Source organism: Procambarus clarkii, chromosome 13 (genome assembly GCF_040958095.1).
Source record: "Procambarus clarkii isolate CNS0578487 chromosome 13, FALCON_Pclarkii_2.0, whole genome shotgun sequence".
Classification (NCBI taxonomy): Eukaryota; Metazoa; Arthropoda; class Malacostraca; order Decapoda; family Cambaridae; genus Procambarus; species Procambarus clarkii.
The window spans coordinates 10,625,811-10,640,497 of NC_091162.1; the positions used below are offsets into that span (position 1 = coordinate 10,625,811).

General features: G+C 46.5%; 1 protein-coding gene across 4 annotated transcripts in view; it reads right to left on the bottom strand.

The window, feature by feature from the left end:
• Window positions 1–14,687, bottom strand: part of LOC123757338 (uncharacterized) — a 157,306-nt gene that overhangs the window by 101,435 nt on the left and 41,184 nt on the right. For all 4 annotated transcript variants that reach the window (XM_069323612.1, XM_069323611.1, XM_069323613.1 and 1 more), the window contains 2 exons: window positions 7,642–9,559; window positions 4,557–5,041 (listed from right to left, as the gene is read on the bottom strand). In XM_069323612.1, coding sequence (XP_069179713.1) covers window positions 4,557–5,041; window positions 7,642–9,559 — 2,403 coding nt within the window. The remainder of the gene's footprint in view (window positions 1–4,556; window positions 5,042–7,641; window positions 9,560–14,687) is intronic.

Consider the following 14,687-nt stretch of genomic DNA (forward strand, 5'->3'; position numbering starts at 1 on the left):
CAATATATGTTGCACACATCGAGTATACACTTGCGCACACAAACGTTTTCCATTATGGCATTATATTATGTACAGTAATCACAATGTTCATTATTTTATATGTACACACTAGCACACACTATGTACAGGTTTTTGCACTATTATTGCACATTTAGAAGTCTTGGAGTGAGTGGTAGTTGTTGAAGCAGTCGACAGCACACAATGCAACTGCACACCCTTCACACCATGTTTGCACCATTTTACGTTTTTGCTTTCTTCGTTTTGTTGTTTTACATACTAAGGCAAGCACGTTGGCCTATTGCACACTTTCCACCTGCTGGCAAATTCTTTAGTCTGTGTTGCTGAAAGGCATCCATGTGAGCGAGCCTGGGTGTTGCATCATGCTGCAACACTGGGTTCATGATTGGTCTTCGTATGCCAGGGACTTCTTGACCAAACGTTGCTAATAACTGTGTTGCAAGTGTAAAAGCAAATGTACGGAAAATAGGTTTACGTCCAGTTTTCACCAGGTACAAATTATAGCAGTTCAACATGGTCATGTCAACAAGAGGGAAAAACACTTTTTTCGTCCACCTCAATGTTTTCCGCACACACTCGATAGTGCCAATCATCACGTCAGCCTTATCAATCAAACGCATGTTGATATTGTAGTCAAGAACACAATCTGGCTTATATACTGGTTCTCTTGTTACACGGTGCACCTTGCCACTGTTCAACATTGTACCCTCATGAACGGTTGTCAGCAGGTTCACTTCTCTCTTGTCTTTCCACCATACTGAGAGAATTTCATCACATTTCCGTACCTGGCACTCACCAACTGCAAGTCCACCGACAAACACTGGCATTTCCCTTCTTCGTGGCTTTACTGTGCCAACCAACTCGGTTCTATTTTCAATCAAGAACTTAGCTAGCAATGGACTTGTATAGTAATTATCTGTGTATAGGATGTGGCCCTTGTTCATCCATGGTGCCATCAGTGACTTCACCACACTACCAGAGAAACCATGTTCATCGTTACCGGGAATGTCTACATCGCTAGCTGAATACAGAATCATGTGTAACACGTATCCTGTTTCACAGTCACACAGTACAAAGAATTTCAAGCCAAATCTGTTTCGTTTTGAGGGAATATACTGTTTGAATGAAACACGTCCTTTGAATAGTATAAGGGATTCGTCAATCACCAGCTTCTGTGCTGGTACGTAAAAATCTCTGAATTTTCCAATCACCTCATTCATATAATGCCTCACTCGCCAAAGTCTATCCTCCTCAGTCCGGTCCTCATTAGTTGCAAAATGCACACACCTGAGGAGTATCTGAAATCTGTCTCTGGACATATATTTCCTGAAGAAAAGTGTTGGAATAGTCAGTTTTTTTCCCCAGTAATCTGTGAGAGCGTGTTTGACACTGTGTTTCATCAACATACATATTGCAAGAAACACATACATTTCACCTATATTGGTGTTTTTCCAACGTTGCAAGCGTGAAAATTCTGTTATCTCTTTTCTAATGAGATGAGCCGCATGAAGGTTCGTTTGGTGTACAATATATTCCATGAGCGGCTCATCATAGAATGCGGTAAAATAATCACATTCACTCATATCATCACCATTATCAGGGAAAAGATCTGTAATCCCAACGTCTTTATTGTCAAAGGCAGGAATTCAGGGAATAAAACCAGCACCATCACTCCACACTAGTACACCTGGTGTCCTGCGAGACGCAGGGGATGCAGCAGAGGCACTACGGCGAGGAAGCGATGCACCCCGTGGACTAGGAGCTGAAGCCCGTCTACGCACAGTACGGCCGCTACCTGCACGTGAGGTAGAGGCACGTGAACATGAAGCTCTTGGTGCCTCATGTTGTTCCATGCGGTGGCGCTTGGCTGGCCGAGATGCTGCTGACGTGACAAAATCTCGTCCAGTAACACCACTGGTACTGGCACCAGGCTCAGTAACACTATGTTCTGATTCCACTTCACTAAAACCAGAAAAAGAGTTGCCTTCCTCTGACTCGTCACCGAAAATATCCTCAGACTCTAAATAATCACAGGAACTGTGTGGCCGAGGGAGAATTGGAGTAGACACTGGGCGAGGTGGCAAGGGTGAGCGTATAGGCCTCACCATGGGAGGCGGCTGTATCTCATATTCACTGTCCGTGCTATCAACATCGGTCAATTGTGTGTAGTCTTTATCAATATCAGAGTCATCAAAGTCACTTTCCTCACCATCGGAAAATAATTCACTGTTTATTTGCGCTTGGGTGAGTGATTGCGTAGGGTGTGCCCGGGAAGCGTTCGGCCGTGCGCTCGACATGGTGGCTGCTGGGTAACTGAGGCCTCCCAAGCAATGGTAGCGTGAGCTGGATTTTTTTTTCAAAATGGCGGCTGTTTACTATAGCCCCTGGGCAGCGTATGGGGACCCCCTCTACCCCGCGGGCCTTTCAAATCGTGCTCAGTATGCCCGCGCATCATATGATGCGATGCGCAATCTACTGCAAGTCGGGCAAAGCATCATATGATGCGATGCGCAATTGAAGGGTTAAGGCACCTTTGCTGCAACGCCATTGGTCAATTGTAACCCCCCTTGTGTTTGTGCTACCACGAGGAGCGCTGCATCCCTTTACTCGTATTCACGTGAGGACGTCCGAACATGGTGGACATGTCCTTCTGTCTATTCAGCCAATAGACAGAACACCGTCCATTCCTCACCGTCAAGTTAAACTCAGCGTCTTTTCGATATACCAACGCTCGCCCGGAATCACGAGCGTGAATATATTGCTTAGAAGCCTTCTAGTGACAAATCACCAGAGCGAAACAGACTGGTATCAGGTAACCCCTGGTGACAAATAGAGATCGTCTGTGAGTGACCAAGAGTGACTTAAGGAGTGCTGCTGCCTAAGTAATCTGTGTAAGACTTTACCAAAGTGTACCTGTATGGTACCATATAATCAGCCGCCGCCAGTCACCACTCAGACCAGAGCGTGTAGCCGCCTCAAGCTGCCACCTGCCCTGCTTCACTGTACTACGTGATGTCACCACCTGTCACACCCTTACTCACCACCAGCGCCATCAAGGGTATGTCTGTCTGTTAAGCATACAGCACGCCCTCCTATGCGAGTACACTCCGTGTCAAGTACGGTTTGTTGGGAAAGTCTGTCATCAATGGTCTTACATCATAGCAAGCGAAACCAGCTGCCAGGCTACCTACGAGTTCTTGCATAAATGTGCACGAGTGAGTGAGTTAATGGGAGAGGTAGCCTACCTGTAAGTACAAAATCTTGTTTCTTTATTAGTGTGTCTCTGTCTGTGTTGATCTCAGGGATCAACCACAGTTCTCACCTTCTCGTACCTGACACAGGTATAGGTGCAGACCTATACACCCAGCGGTGTATGCGTGTTTATCACAACATTACACTCGTCTGTGAATGTGAGTTTCACATACACCACACATTTAGTTACTGTGTGACATAATTATTGTGCATTATTATTGCCTGTCCCATTGACAGTGCCATTGTGATTTATTGCACATCATCATTACCCGAGTATCCGATTGGAACTCCTGTGATCCCTTTGCACACCGGCAGTTAGGTTTGCCATGTTACTGATTGGCTGTCAATTGTGTTAAGTTAGGTGTTAAGTTAGGATCAGAATCGATTAGTCAGACGGCAAGAGCCTCGCTAATGCAACCATAGCCTTTCTGACGCTAATTTAAAGTAAATCAAGCACCCTTTGTATTAGTGGTTAAGTTTGTAAATAAAGTACTGTCATGCTTTATGTGGTGTTTCCATTGAACCACTTCTGAATACTGCCAACTATTTACTCAAGCCTTCAGCTCCAGATATCTTCAACACCGAGTTGCCTATTATTCACTAATCTATAAATGTGATGAGGACCCTGGGAGTCCCTTAAAGTGTTTCAAGCATTGAGGAGATTCCAACGATCAACGTGGAGCAGGACCAGGTGAGGCTAGTCTGAGAAGAGACCCTCAAGGACACTAACTCAACCTTGCTCCCAGGCCCTGTACAGTTGCTCTCGTATTTTCTCTGCTGGATTCCGACAGCTTCGTGAAGCGTCTGCCACATGTACATTGGTGACGTACGCATTGCAGTCGGGAAAGCAAAATAGAAAACCCCACAGGCTAGGGTTTTGGCTCGTGGTTCCCGGTAGGTTAGAACTCCATCGATTGATTGTTGCCATGGTCTAATATATATATACACATCAGCCAGGTATAGCTCCGGGGAGCTAAAGGGGCTCTCCACAGAAAAGGTATGGGATTATTATGATCATCTTCACCAAGAAAACATCCAGAAAGTGAGGCAAACATACAACTGCATAGTGTATAAAGAAACAAGAAGTGAAGCAGAAAACGTCTCTGCAGAAATCTTATTCAGTGGTCAGTTTGAACCCCTCTAGTTACAGCTGACCCCCCCCCCCATTTCCTTTGTTGCAAATCTTAATACATTCACAATCACAATCAATATAGATCACAATCCCTACTAATTATGACTCTTAGATCTTTTTCACATTCAGAATTGAGATTTTTTGGGTCACTCACCTCCTGTAGTTCATTCACCATGAAGGTCATTGGGTTGGCTGTAGAGCCTGGAGGGTTACTGTTGAGATTCAGGTTTTGACCTCTCTGTAAGTCAGCCAAGCCTTGAGCTGCCTGTAGATCAGCTGGGTCACGCCCGCTGTGCTCAATCTCTATAGGCTCTGGGCACGCTAAATGTGGAGTTAGACTAAGTGAGCCAGAGGGAGGCTCCACATAAACCGAGGCAACAGTTGGGGTTGATACTGTGGCAACTTCTTCATTGTTGTGTGGTGCAATATCCTCTGAAGAAGAAGCTGCAGAGTCTGATTCTATTTGATCTTCCATTTGGTCATCTAATTGACACTGAACATCTAGTTTGTGGTCAAGCCCTAGTTGGTTTGTGTGGTGGCCATCATTACACATAGGTGTCTCCTGGTTGGTAACACTGGCAGAGAGACGTGCTGCTGCTGAAGCTTCTGCCTCACGAGCTGCTTGAGCTGCCCTCTCCACTGTAAACAAAGAGAGTTTATATATCCTATAATAAATACAAAGTTTATTGAATGACAAAATCAATTTTACCAGCAAAACTGTCTTTCATGAAATTACATTTATATTTTCCTTAGCTAACCTAAAAACCCAGCACTGAATGTAATGAAATGCAGCTTTCTGAAGGAGCCCCAGTGCTCCCTGAAGCTGTCTTGCCAAAATTGTTCCATACTAAAGAGGTCACATCAGTCACATAAATTCTGCTCGGCCTGGGAGCCGGTCGGCCAAGCGGACAGCACACTGGACTTGTGATCCTGTGGTCCCGGGTTTGATCCCGGGCGCCGGCGAGAAACAATGGGCAGATTTTCTTTCACCCTATGCCCCTGTTACCTAGCAGTAAAATAGGTACCTGGGTGTTAGTCAGTTGTCCGGGCTGCTTCCTGGGGGTGAAGGCCTGGTCGAAGACCGGGCCGCAGGGACACTAAAGCCCCGAAATCATCTCAAAATATAACCTCAAGATAACCTACCTGGGACCAGAGCCAAAACCTGGCCCCCTCACAGCATCAATCACCAAAGGACCCCTTCGGAGCCCACTGACTCATTTTTCACCAGAAAAGAAAGGACACAGCTGAAAATAAACAAACTGCCTGCCAGGACCAAAAGAACAAAACCTCTGTCTCAGAAGAGCCTGAAATTCCCAAACATCTACCATCTAACATGGATGCCACCTGTACCCGAACCTCAGTGACAACAGAAAGCGTAAATTGGAGCACAAGCAGAGAACACATCTCACAAGACTCCGGATCAAAGGTGTCTTTGACCCAACAGGCAGCATGACTGAGGCAAAAGAGGTGACTGTCTCCCTGAGACAAGAGTACAGAGCAACTTTCAAACTCACACAAAGCGAACTGGAACTAAGAAGATGCATCCAGCGGTCTACTTAGCCTCGACAGGGTTTTCCAGGGCCCACAGGCTGACTGCTTGGGGAAGCCCAGGCAAGGTGCTACAAAACCAGTAAAACCCAATAGCTAACAAAGGGGGGATGAGCTAAAAACTGAACTCCTGCGATGTTTACAAACACGGGGGTCTAGAGGAGACCCACCAACAACTTAAGTGGACCAATAACCAAACAAGGCAGACCCCCTCCTGACAAGGAAAACAAAAAGAAAAAAAAATGGCAAAAGTACAATGTCTCCAGAAGGAACAGGCACATGGCCGCCAAATATGTAGGCAAGTTGCGTAGCACCTTGTGCCCCAACCAGCAACAAGTCCACTGCCTACCTAAGGCCAATCAAAGGCCACAAAACCCCAGCTGGCCCCAAAGGTGGGGCAAATGCTGAGCAGCAAGAACCCCCTATGTAAGTGGTTTCCCGAAGGCACTATGGAAAGCAACCCTAACACCCAAATGTAGAACTTACAGGGCACTTAGGGAAGGTAGCACATGCAGCCCCAAGTATGTTGTTGTTACAGCTAGCCACCGCACCACAACACCGCAGAGAACACCACTAAGGCGAAACACTGCCAATAAATCAAGGCCAGAGTTGATGACTGCCCCAGATCACATCAACCGATGAACTGAAAGTGTGAGTAGCCGGGGGGTCCGGGGCACCCTCTTCCCCTTTCCAGGGAGAGGGGGGGGGGCTGCGCAGACAAGCGGCACGGCAGCGGTGTACGATGTTTGCTTGTTTCTTTGGATGTTTGGGGAGTTCTGGCTCTCTTTTCAGTCTTTGGTTGCAATTTTCTTACAAAGTGGGGTTTGTTTTGTCGTGCATACCTTTCTGGGTGCCTAATCCCAGTCGATGGCAGACAAGGAAAGCCCCCAACCACATGGGGGTTTTCCATACGCCATTGCTCCCTTGCCTCTCTGAGGGGGCCAGGTTGTGGCTCGTGGTTCCTGGTAGGCTGAACTCCAACTGACTGATGCCGCAGACTAATATATTGCATATCAGTCTGATAGCTCCAGGTAGCCAATGGGGCTACCCACAGAAATCATATGTATTTAGCACTGATTACAAAAATACTTGATAAGCAGTTTGAAATGGGACCTACATTTCCCATCCAGCCTAGGCCTATTACCAGCTTTGCATGGCCCTGGGCTGGAGCCCCCAGGTGACTGGAGCTGCCACCTGCTGCCACATTCATTGTTTATCAGCATACTACTGATGCCTGCTTTATTTTCTATATTTGATCAAGATTTGTGGTTTGTTTTGGTTCATCTGTACTTTCAGGACCTTTTTAGGGGGTTTGGGTTGAACTAAACCCCTTGCTTGTCATGCCACTATGACCACATCAGATTCTGTTCCTGGTATTTGGTAGGCCTAAGAAAGTCTTAAGGCCTGGTAGGGTTATGGGTGCCTCTTAGGTACTAGAGACTTTTGCAAATAGGGAGCTACTGAGGGGCCAGCCAAGAGAAGACAGTACAGTACTGTATATATCCAAGAAGGGATATGAAGAACTCATTGCTGTGAGCTGACACAATAGAATCACCTATGCTTGGCCCAGAGTTAATGTTCGTGAAAAAAGACTAGGTTACTCTGAGTACAGTATTTGATTACACAAAAGTAGTGGCCATCTTAAATTTCCTGCATATACAGTAAATGAAGAACAAGCAATTTCACTTTACCTCTTTGTTTAAAGCTTATTCTGTCATCATCATCACTACTGGAGGAAGATGAAGATGAAGAACTACTACTGGATGTGACTGAGCTGGAGTCGTCATCATCACTCTCATCATCATCATCATCGTCATCATCATAGTCATTGTGCTGTTCATCATCACAACTCTGTTCACTGGCAATCTTCTCCATCTCAACATTGTTACCACATGAATTACTTTGAGTCTGTAACCCAAAAGATTCAGGATTGCTCTTTTTTTCCTTGACCAATGAGCAGTAGCCTAAAGGAAGGTCTAACGTTTCTAAGTTCCTCTCTTCTTCCTCTTCTTTTGGAGCTCTGATCACTTTGTCTACACCACATCTATCTGGGGTAAGTCTTTCCTCTTTATCTGCACCTGGCTTACAAGCTTCAGCATTTTGCATTATGTTTGGACTAGACATACCATCACTCGTTCCCTCCCTAGAGATGCCCTCCCTAGTGTCCTCTTCGTGAATAATGAGGGTACAGCTGTTGTCTCCATCAATGCTATCCTCACTCATAATGGCTCCTACAGCTGACACATTCCCATCTATGAAGGAACTACTGGGTTCTGATGGTTTACCTGGACTCATTGGATGAATACCCGATGTGTTTTTCTCTTCTTCACTATTACAGTTTTCACTCATTTCTTTCTCATGGACTCCACTTTCACTTACTACATCCTCATCACTTTTCACAGCTTCACTTCTTGCTTCTCCATCACTTCTGTCATATTCACTCATTGGTTCTTCCTCACTACTCTGGTATTCAATAACGGTATTATTGTCATTTCCATCTCTGCTGTCGTCTGAGTCCCTACCCTTATCTGCACATCTCATGCGTGTGTCCACATGGTGTTCGGGATGTCTAGCTGCATACAACTCGGCTTCGTCAGTTATTCCTTCATTCTTTTCACTTTCATCAATATCCACTTTTCTTTTTAATGAATATTTTCTAATGAAACCATTACAAACATCTTTCCCAACTTTCTCAGCATTCCCCATTTCCTGTTCAATGGCATAAGATTCCGATTGGTCCTCCATTTCACTGTCATCTTCTGCACACTCTTGACCACAGCTGTGAAGAGAGGATGACCGCTTTTTAAACTCTTCTATAGAGCCACCAGTTATTGCTGTATCTACAGACTTTTTGGTGAACCTTTGTGATTTTTTCCACTTATTTAGATCATACTTTTCACCTTTTGTAGAACATGAATGGATCTGGCAGCCTGACCAAACACTTGGTAGTTTACTGGGGTCAAATTTTACTCTTACCTGAGTGCTACTTAATTCATTATCATCCACTTTTAAAAAGTCTTCAGTTTCATTTGAGGCTGGTGCAGAACTATGACAGTGTTCCAGTTCCTCATTTTCTTGGCAGAATTCAACACTGTCTCTGTGCTCATTCTCATCTTCACCCAACACATCTTCGTCTTCACCTAAGACATCCTCATCTTCACCTAAGACATCCTCATCTTCACCTAAGACATCCTTATCTTCATCTAACACATCACAGTCTGCTGATGCTTGAGAAGGGTCTGGTTCCTCCCCACTGTCCCTATGATGGTTTTCTTCACTCTCCTCCTGGCCTTGGCAACTGTCCTTCATGTAGGGTTCTTCATTAGTATGCTCTTGCAAATAACTTTCCTTATTATCACTCTCTGCACCACTTCCTGGTTTTCCCTCATAGTCATCTTTGGTTTGATCATCTTGCTCCCCATCCTGATACACTTGAGCGTCTGCTTCCGTTGATGCTAGAAGTACATAGCACTCGCCCTGCACCCAGCGTACAACTGTCCCCGAAGTATATCTGTGGATATCAGTATGCTGTGACTCAGGCAGCTGAGATGTATCCCAACCACAACTACAGGCATCTGTGTAAATCTCATGACCCAAGTCTTCCAGTTTCTGAAAAAAAAATTAAATAAATAATATTTTGCAGGATACCTTTATCACTGCACACTTTGAGAAAATATGCAGTGCATTTGAATCATTTCTGAGATAGGGCACCTAAGGTGTTACCCAAACTAGAGCCTTATGGCCTACACAGAATAAAATACACAAACTAGACTCTATTTGATGTACCTACCACAGAGACAAGGATTTATGAAAACTGCTGTACAGTACAAACTCCATCATGCAGAAAAAATTGGTACTCTGGCATTCCAGATAACTAAGAATAGGATAATCACATAAAAGATCATGAGATGTAATTTTTTGAATTTTGTTTTTAATTTAGTATATATTTAAACAGAGGTGATAAAAAACCTGCATTGAATGTAATGAAACGCCATTTTCTGAGTGAGCCCCTACGTCTCCCTGGAGCTTATCGGGCTAATGTATGTTACAAACCCCACATGGTAAAAAACTAAAACAGAAAATTAAACAGAGGGGTAGAAACTCCCTACAATCCCAAGGAAACAAGCAAACAAGCAAACATCACACTTTACTGCGGCGCCGATCGTCCGGGCAGCCCTCCCCGACCCGAGAAGGGGAGGGGGGAGCAACGGACCTCAAAACGCCGGCTGCCTAGCATCAGTTTGGAAGCTAAGCTTCAACCAACGCAAAAAAAACGCTGACCGATGGAAGGGGAGGGTTGCCAGGGAGCCTCCCGGGCTCACCCAGAAAATGGCGTTTCATTACATTCAATGCTGGTTTTCTGTGGAAAGCCCTCTACGGCTCCCTGGAGCTTCATACCCAAAGAGAAGGAAAAGAAAGGGCTGACCCAGGGAGGCAGCCGCCACAAACTCCTGCAACGTGAAGCCAAGACAAAATGATGCAACCTGGGAGGCAGCCGCCACAAACTCCGCAATGTGAAGCTAAGACAAAAGGATGCAACCTGCGATCCAAGGCAACACACGAACGCACAGGATCACACACGAGCACAAAGAAAGGGTGGCCAGGAACCTGTGTGACCCTTAAATCCTTGCGCCCGAAATGAGCCCTAGACGTCACCAACACAGCAGAGAAAGCTGCAAACATCCAAACAGCACCGGGCAAAAGGATAGACCGCAGGCTGGAAGACTTAAAAACTCTGCGGACGACCTAGGAGACTCGAGCCTTGAAACAGGGAACGAGTGGAACCGGATCAACCCAAAGCTGCATCCCCCAGACATGGTACGCAGGTAACTGGCAAAGAGGCGCAACTGGACAACACAGGACACACCCCTGGCCGAACCAATCAAACATCAATAACCCAAGCACTCCTCCGAAAAGCAGCAGTCTCGACCGTCGCCAGAAGGATGGAGAAAGGCTGCAAACGTACAAACCTATGAAAACCAAACTTGAACTAAAGGGGCTACCTCAAACTGAGATGATGATAAGAGGGCACACTGATCAATGACCACGATGGCTCAGGCAACGCATGAGCAGGCCGGAGGTGAAACAAAACACGAGAAAGTGTACAGAACGGGACAGATATGATGTCCACCCCGAACACAAGCCGAAGCGGCTCCGCCAGCGCAGCACAAAACGAGGCGACAGTAAGAAACGTCAAATAACTGGAGTCCTGAAAAACCCAAGAAAGAACAAGACAACCCTGATGTGAAAGAGAAGACAACCTACAAAGGAGCAAAAAAAAAAAGGTGCATAGAAATACCAGGAACGTCATACTGTCGCCGAGACGAAGCTCGCAGGTCGGACACCATCAACAAAGCCACCTGATCACTATGGTGATACCCGCGTCAAAATACCAGATGCGAAGAGCCGAGGAGAACGCTAAACCAGTCACATGCAGGACCGATCCGACCTGCCGAAAGAGGCGGAGCCACAGGAAAACGCCCCGGATTCGGACACCTACCAGCAGCGTATGAAAATAAAGCTTGGGCCGGCCACCAAGGGACCATGAGGAACTACTCACCTTGGGAATGGACTCAAACTGAGCCAGAATCCGAAGCAACAGCTCGACCGGGAGAAGAGGAACAGGTACCCCAACCTAGACCAGTCCTGCCGAAAGGCATCCACCGTGAATGCATTGCAGGCAGGTAAGGGTGCCACATAGAATAGGGCGATGCCTAGACCACGCCGAACGAAGATGTCCATGGCCAGGAGTCCATACGTCCAGCAGAGCCAACAAAACGAGTTGGCGACGACTGGCCAATCTGCAAACAGAGGAATGAACCGAGACAGGCTGTCCGCCAGGCCGTAGGACACAACCCGGACATGAACCTCACTGTTAGCCAAACCCCGAGAATCCAGCAAACGAGCCACTCGAAAGGACCAACCCCAAAGGTCAAACACCTAAGAGAAACCCTGTGGTTCAGGCAAAGAACCGCCAGAGAACAGTCTGAATGGAGCTGGATGGTAGAGCACCGCATGACCCGAACCCTCCTGAAGCACAAACCAGACAGGCCCCACCATACCTGGCCGACCTGGTGAGCACTGGTCACAAAGCCCCAGCCTGAGAGATGACCCATCCGCGAACACATCGAGCGAAGGCTCGGGGAGGTGCCAAGGCACAGAACCCTGAAAACCCCAAAGAGGAAGCTGGTGACGCAGCACCAACACAAGATCCCCGGAAGGACGAAGCCAACGATTGCATGAGAGGTGGAAGGGGAGTCTCCGAAGGAACCAAACAGATGCCGAAGCCAAACCCGACCCTGCGGGCAGACCAGCATGTCGAAGTTCAGACTCCCGCACAACCGCTCGAGCAACCCGGGACCCCCTCATAAACAGCCGCAGCAACACTTCTGGAGGGAAATACAAGGAACGGCCCAAGAGCCCTAAACAAGACCCAGCCAGGTCCGAACCCGGAACGGAAACAGATGAAACGGCCTCCAGATCACCAAGAAACCGAACCCGGCGATCTGGAAAAACCACACGCCTGGCGAGCAGACAAGCGGACTGACTGGGAGCCCACACCAGCCAGTCATCGAGGTAGGCCAGACACCGAATCCTAAGCAGACTCAGACAGGGCACCAAGATTCGTTATAGATGTGTAAATACACCAAGTGCCAATTACAAACTAGGGAAGGCAACAAAAGCGGCAAGCCTGAAGCTCCACTACCAACTGTGCCAGTCCCTGGAATCCTGGAGAGGAAACGTGCCAAGAAGTGACCTGGAGGTCCAGGGCCACCATCCAGGCACCCGGCCCCAACAGAAGCCTGAACCGGAGACAACAGTCCTCCGATGAGGGCATAGAATCCAGGGCGCAGACTGAACAAGTCCAGAAGAACTGCAGATCCATCAGGCCCATGTCTGCATAGAGCAGACGGTAACAGCAGAAGGATGGGGAAGATCGACCACGTCCAACCCACCCACTAAGATGACATGACGAAGCGCAGGGGAAAAAGCCCACCCCGCCAGCCCCGAACCCCCCCCTCCAAAGGTGGAGAAGCCATCTGCCGCTACCAGAGGCCAGAAGACAACCAAAAACGCCCACTACTGTGGGACCAAGCGAGAGTCAACAGAGCAAGCTGCTCCCCCAGCACCCCGTCAACAGCGAAGGGAACAGAGCCCCTTCGGACAGAAAATTACATACAATGGGGCCTCGCCTTACGATGCTAATCCATTCCCAGAGACGGATCGTAAGTCGAAGCGATTTTTCCCATAAGAAATAAAGGGATTTTAATTAATCCGTTCCCCACCTCTCCAAAATATTAACATACAAATACATTTTATACTGAATATGTTTTTTTCTAACTACAATACAGTACCAAAGTTTCTCTTACCTTCATGAAGGGCTCTTGATGGCGTATGGAAGATGGTGATGAGGGGGGAGGAGGAGAGTTGTTACTGTTTGGAAGGGGGAGTCACCTTCCATTATCACATCAGGCAGTGAATGTTTTCTCTGGGGTGCTCTCTCTCCTATGTTTTGCCTGAATACCACTAGGACCTGGTTGTGGTTCAGTGCTTGATTGTCTCACTACAAATTTGTCAAGAGACCTTTGTTTTTCCCTTCGTTTTAACATTTGTCTGTAATGATGCATCACAGTGTCATTGAATAGGTTAAGGCAATGGCCTACTGCAGCTTGATTTGGGCGAGTCGTTTCAGCAAAGGTTTGCAATTCTTCTCATGCTGCACACATTTTCTTAATTGTTGAGGAAGAGACATTCTGTACTGGCACATCCTCCCCTGAAGAAATTTCCTCAGCTGTCAATTCGCCACTCGCATTATCACACAACACAAAAGAAAACTGATCTTTCATAGGCTTGTGCCCAGGCAATGACTTCTCCTCCTTGGTAATGTATGTTTTCTTTGGCAATCTTTTCCAGAATAGGCCCTGTCTCATCACAATTAAACACTTGTTGTGGTAGGTATGCCACACTCTGCACAAAATCTTCAAATTCGCCAATGAATCTTTCAGCCGCTGGTTTGTCTGAGCTGGCAGCCTCCCCATGCCTCACAACACTATGAATTCCACTTCTTTTTCTAAATTTCTCAAACCATCCCTTGCTCGCCTTAAACTCTTTCACTTCTGCATCACTCGTTCCAGGGGTTTTCTTTAAAAGGTCTTCATGCAATTTTCTTGCCTTTTCACAAATGATGGCCTCCGAAACGCTATCATCCACTAACTCCTTGTTGTGTATCCAAATTAATAATAACTGTTCAACATCCTCAAGTGTTTGTGTTCTATGTTTCGTGATTATTGATACGCCTTTTGCCACCTTAGCACTCATAATGTCCTTTTTCTTAGCCAGTATGGTGAATATCGTTGACTGAGATTTGTTGTACTGCCTAGCCAGTTCAACAACCCGTACACTATCTTCATATTTACGAATGATCTCTTGTTTCTGCTCTATGGTCATTCTTAGATGGGATCTCATATGTTGAGATTTACCACTGACTTTCCTGGGACTCATGGCGTATTATATAATAATTAGTTTAGTGTTCAAAATGCAAAATATCACCACAGAAGCGGAATTTCTTATAGGTGTGATCATCACTAAGCGGGTAGCTGTAGTAAAATGAGGCAGGTCGGTTGTGTGACTGGGAAACACTCGTTCGGTCGACCCAAATGTGTACCGACAAATGTTGGATGTCGAGTCACATTTTTCGATGAAATTTACATCGTAACTCGAAATTATCGTAAGTAGG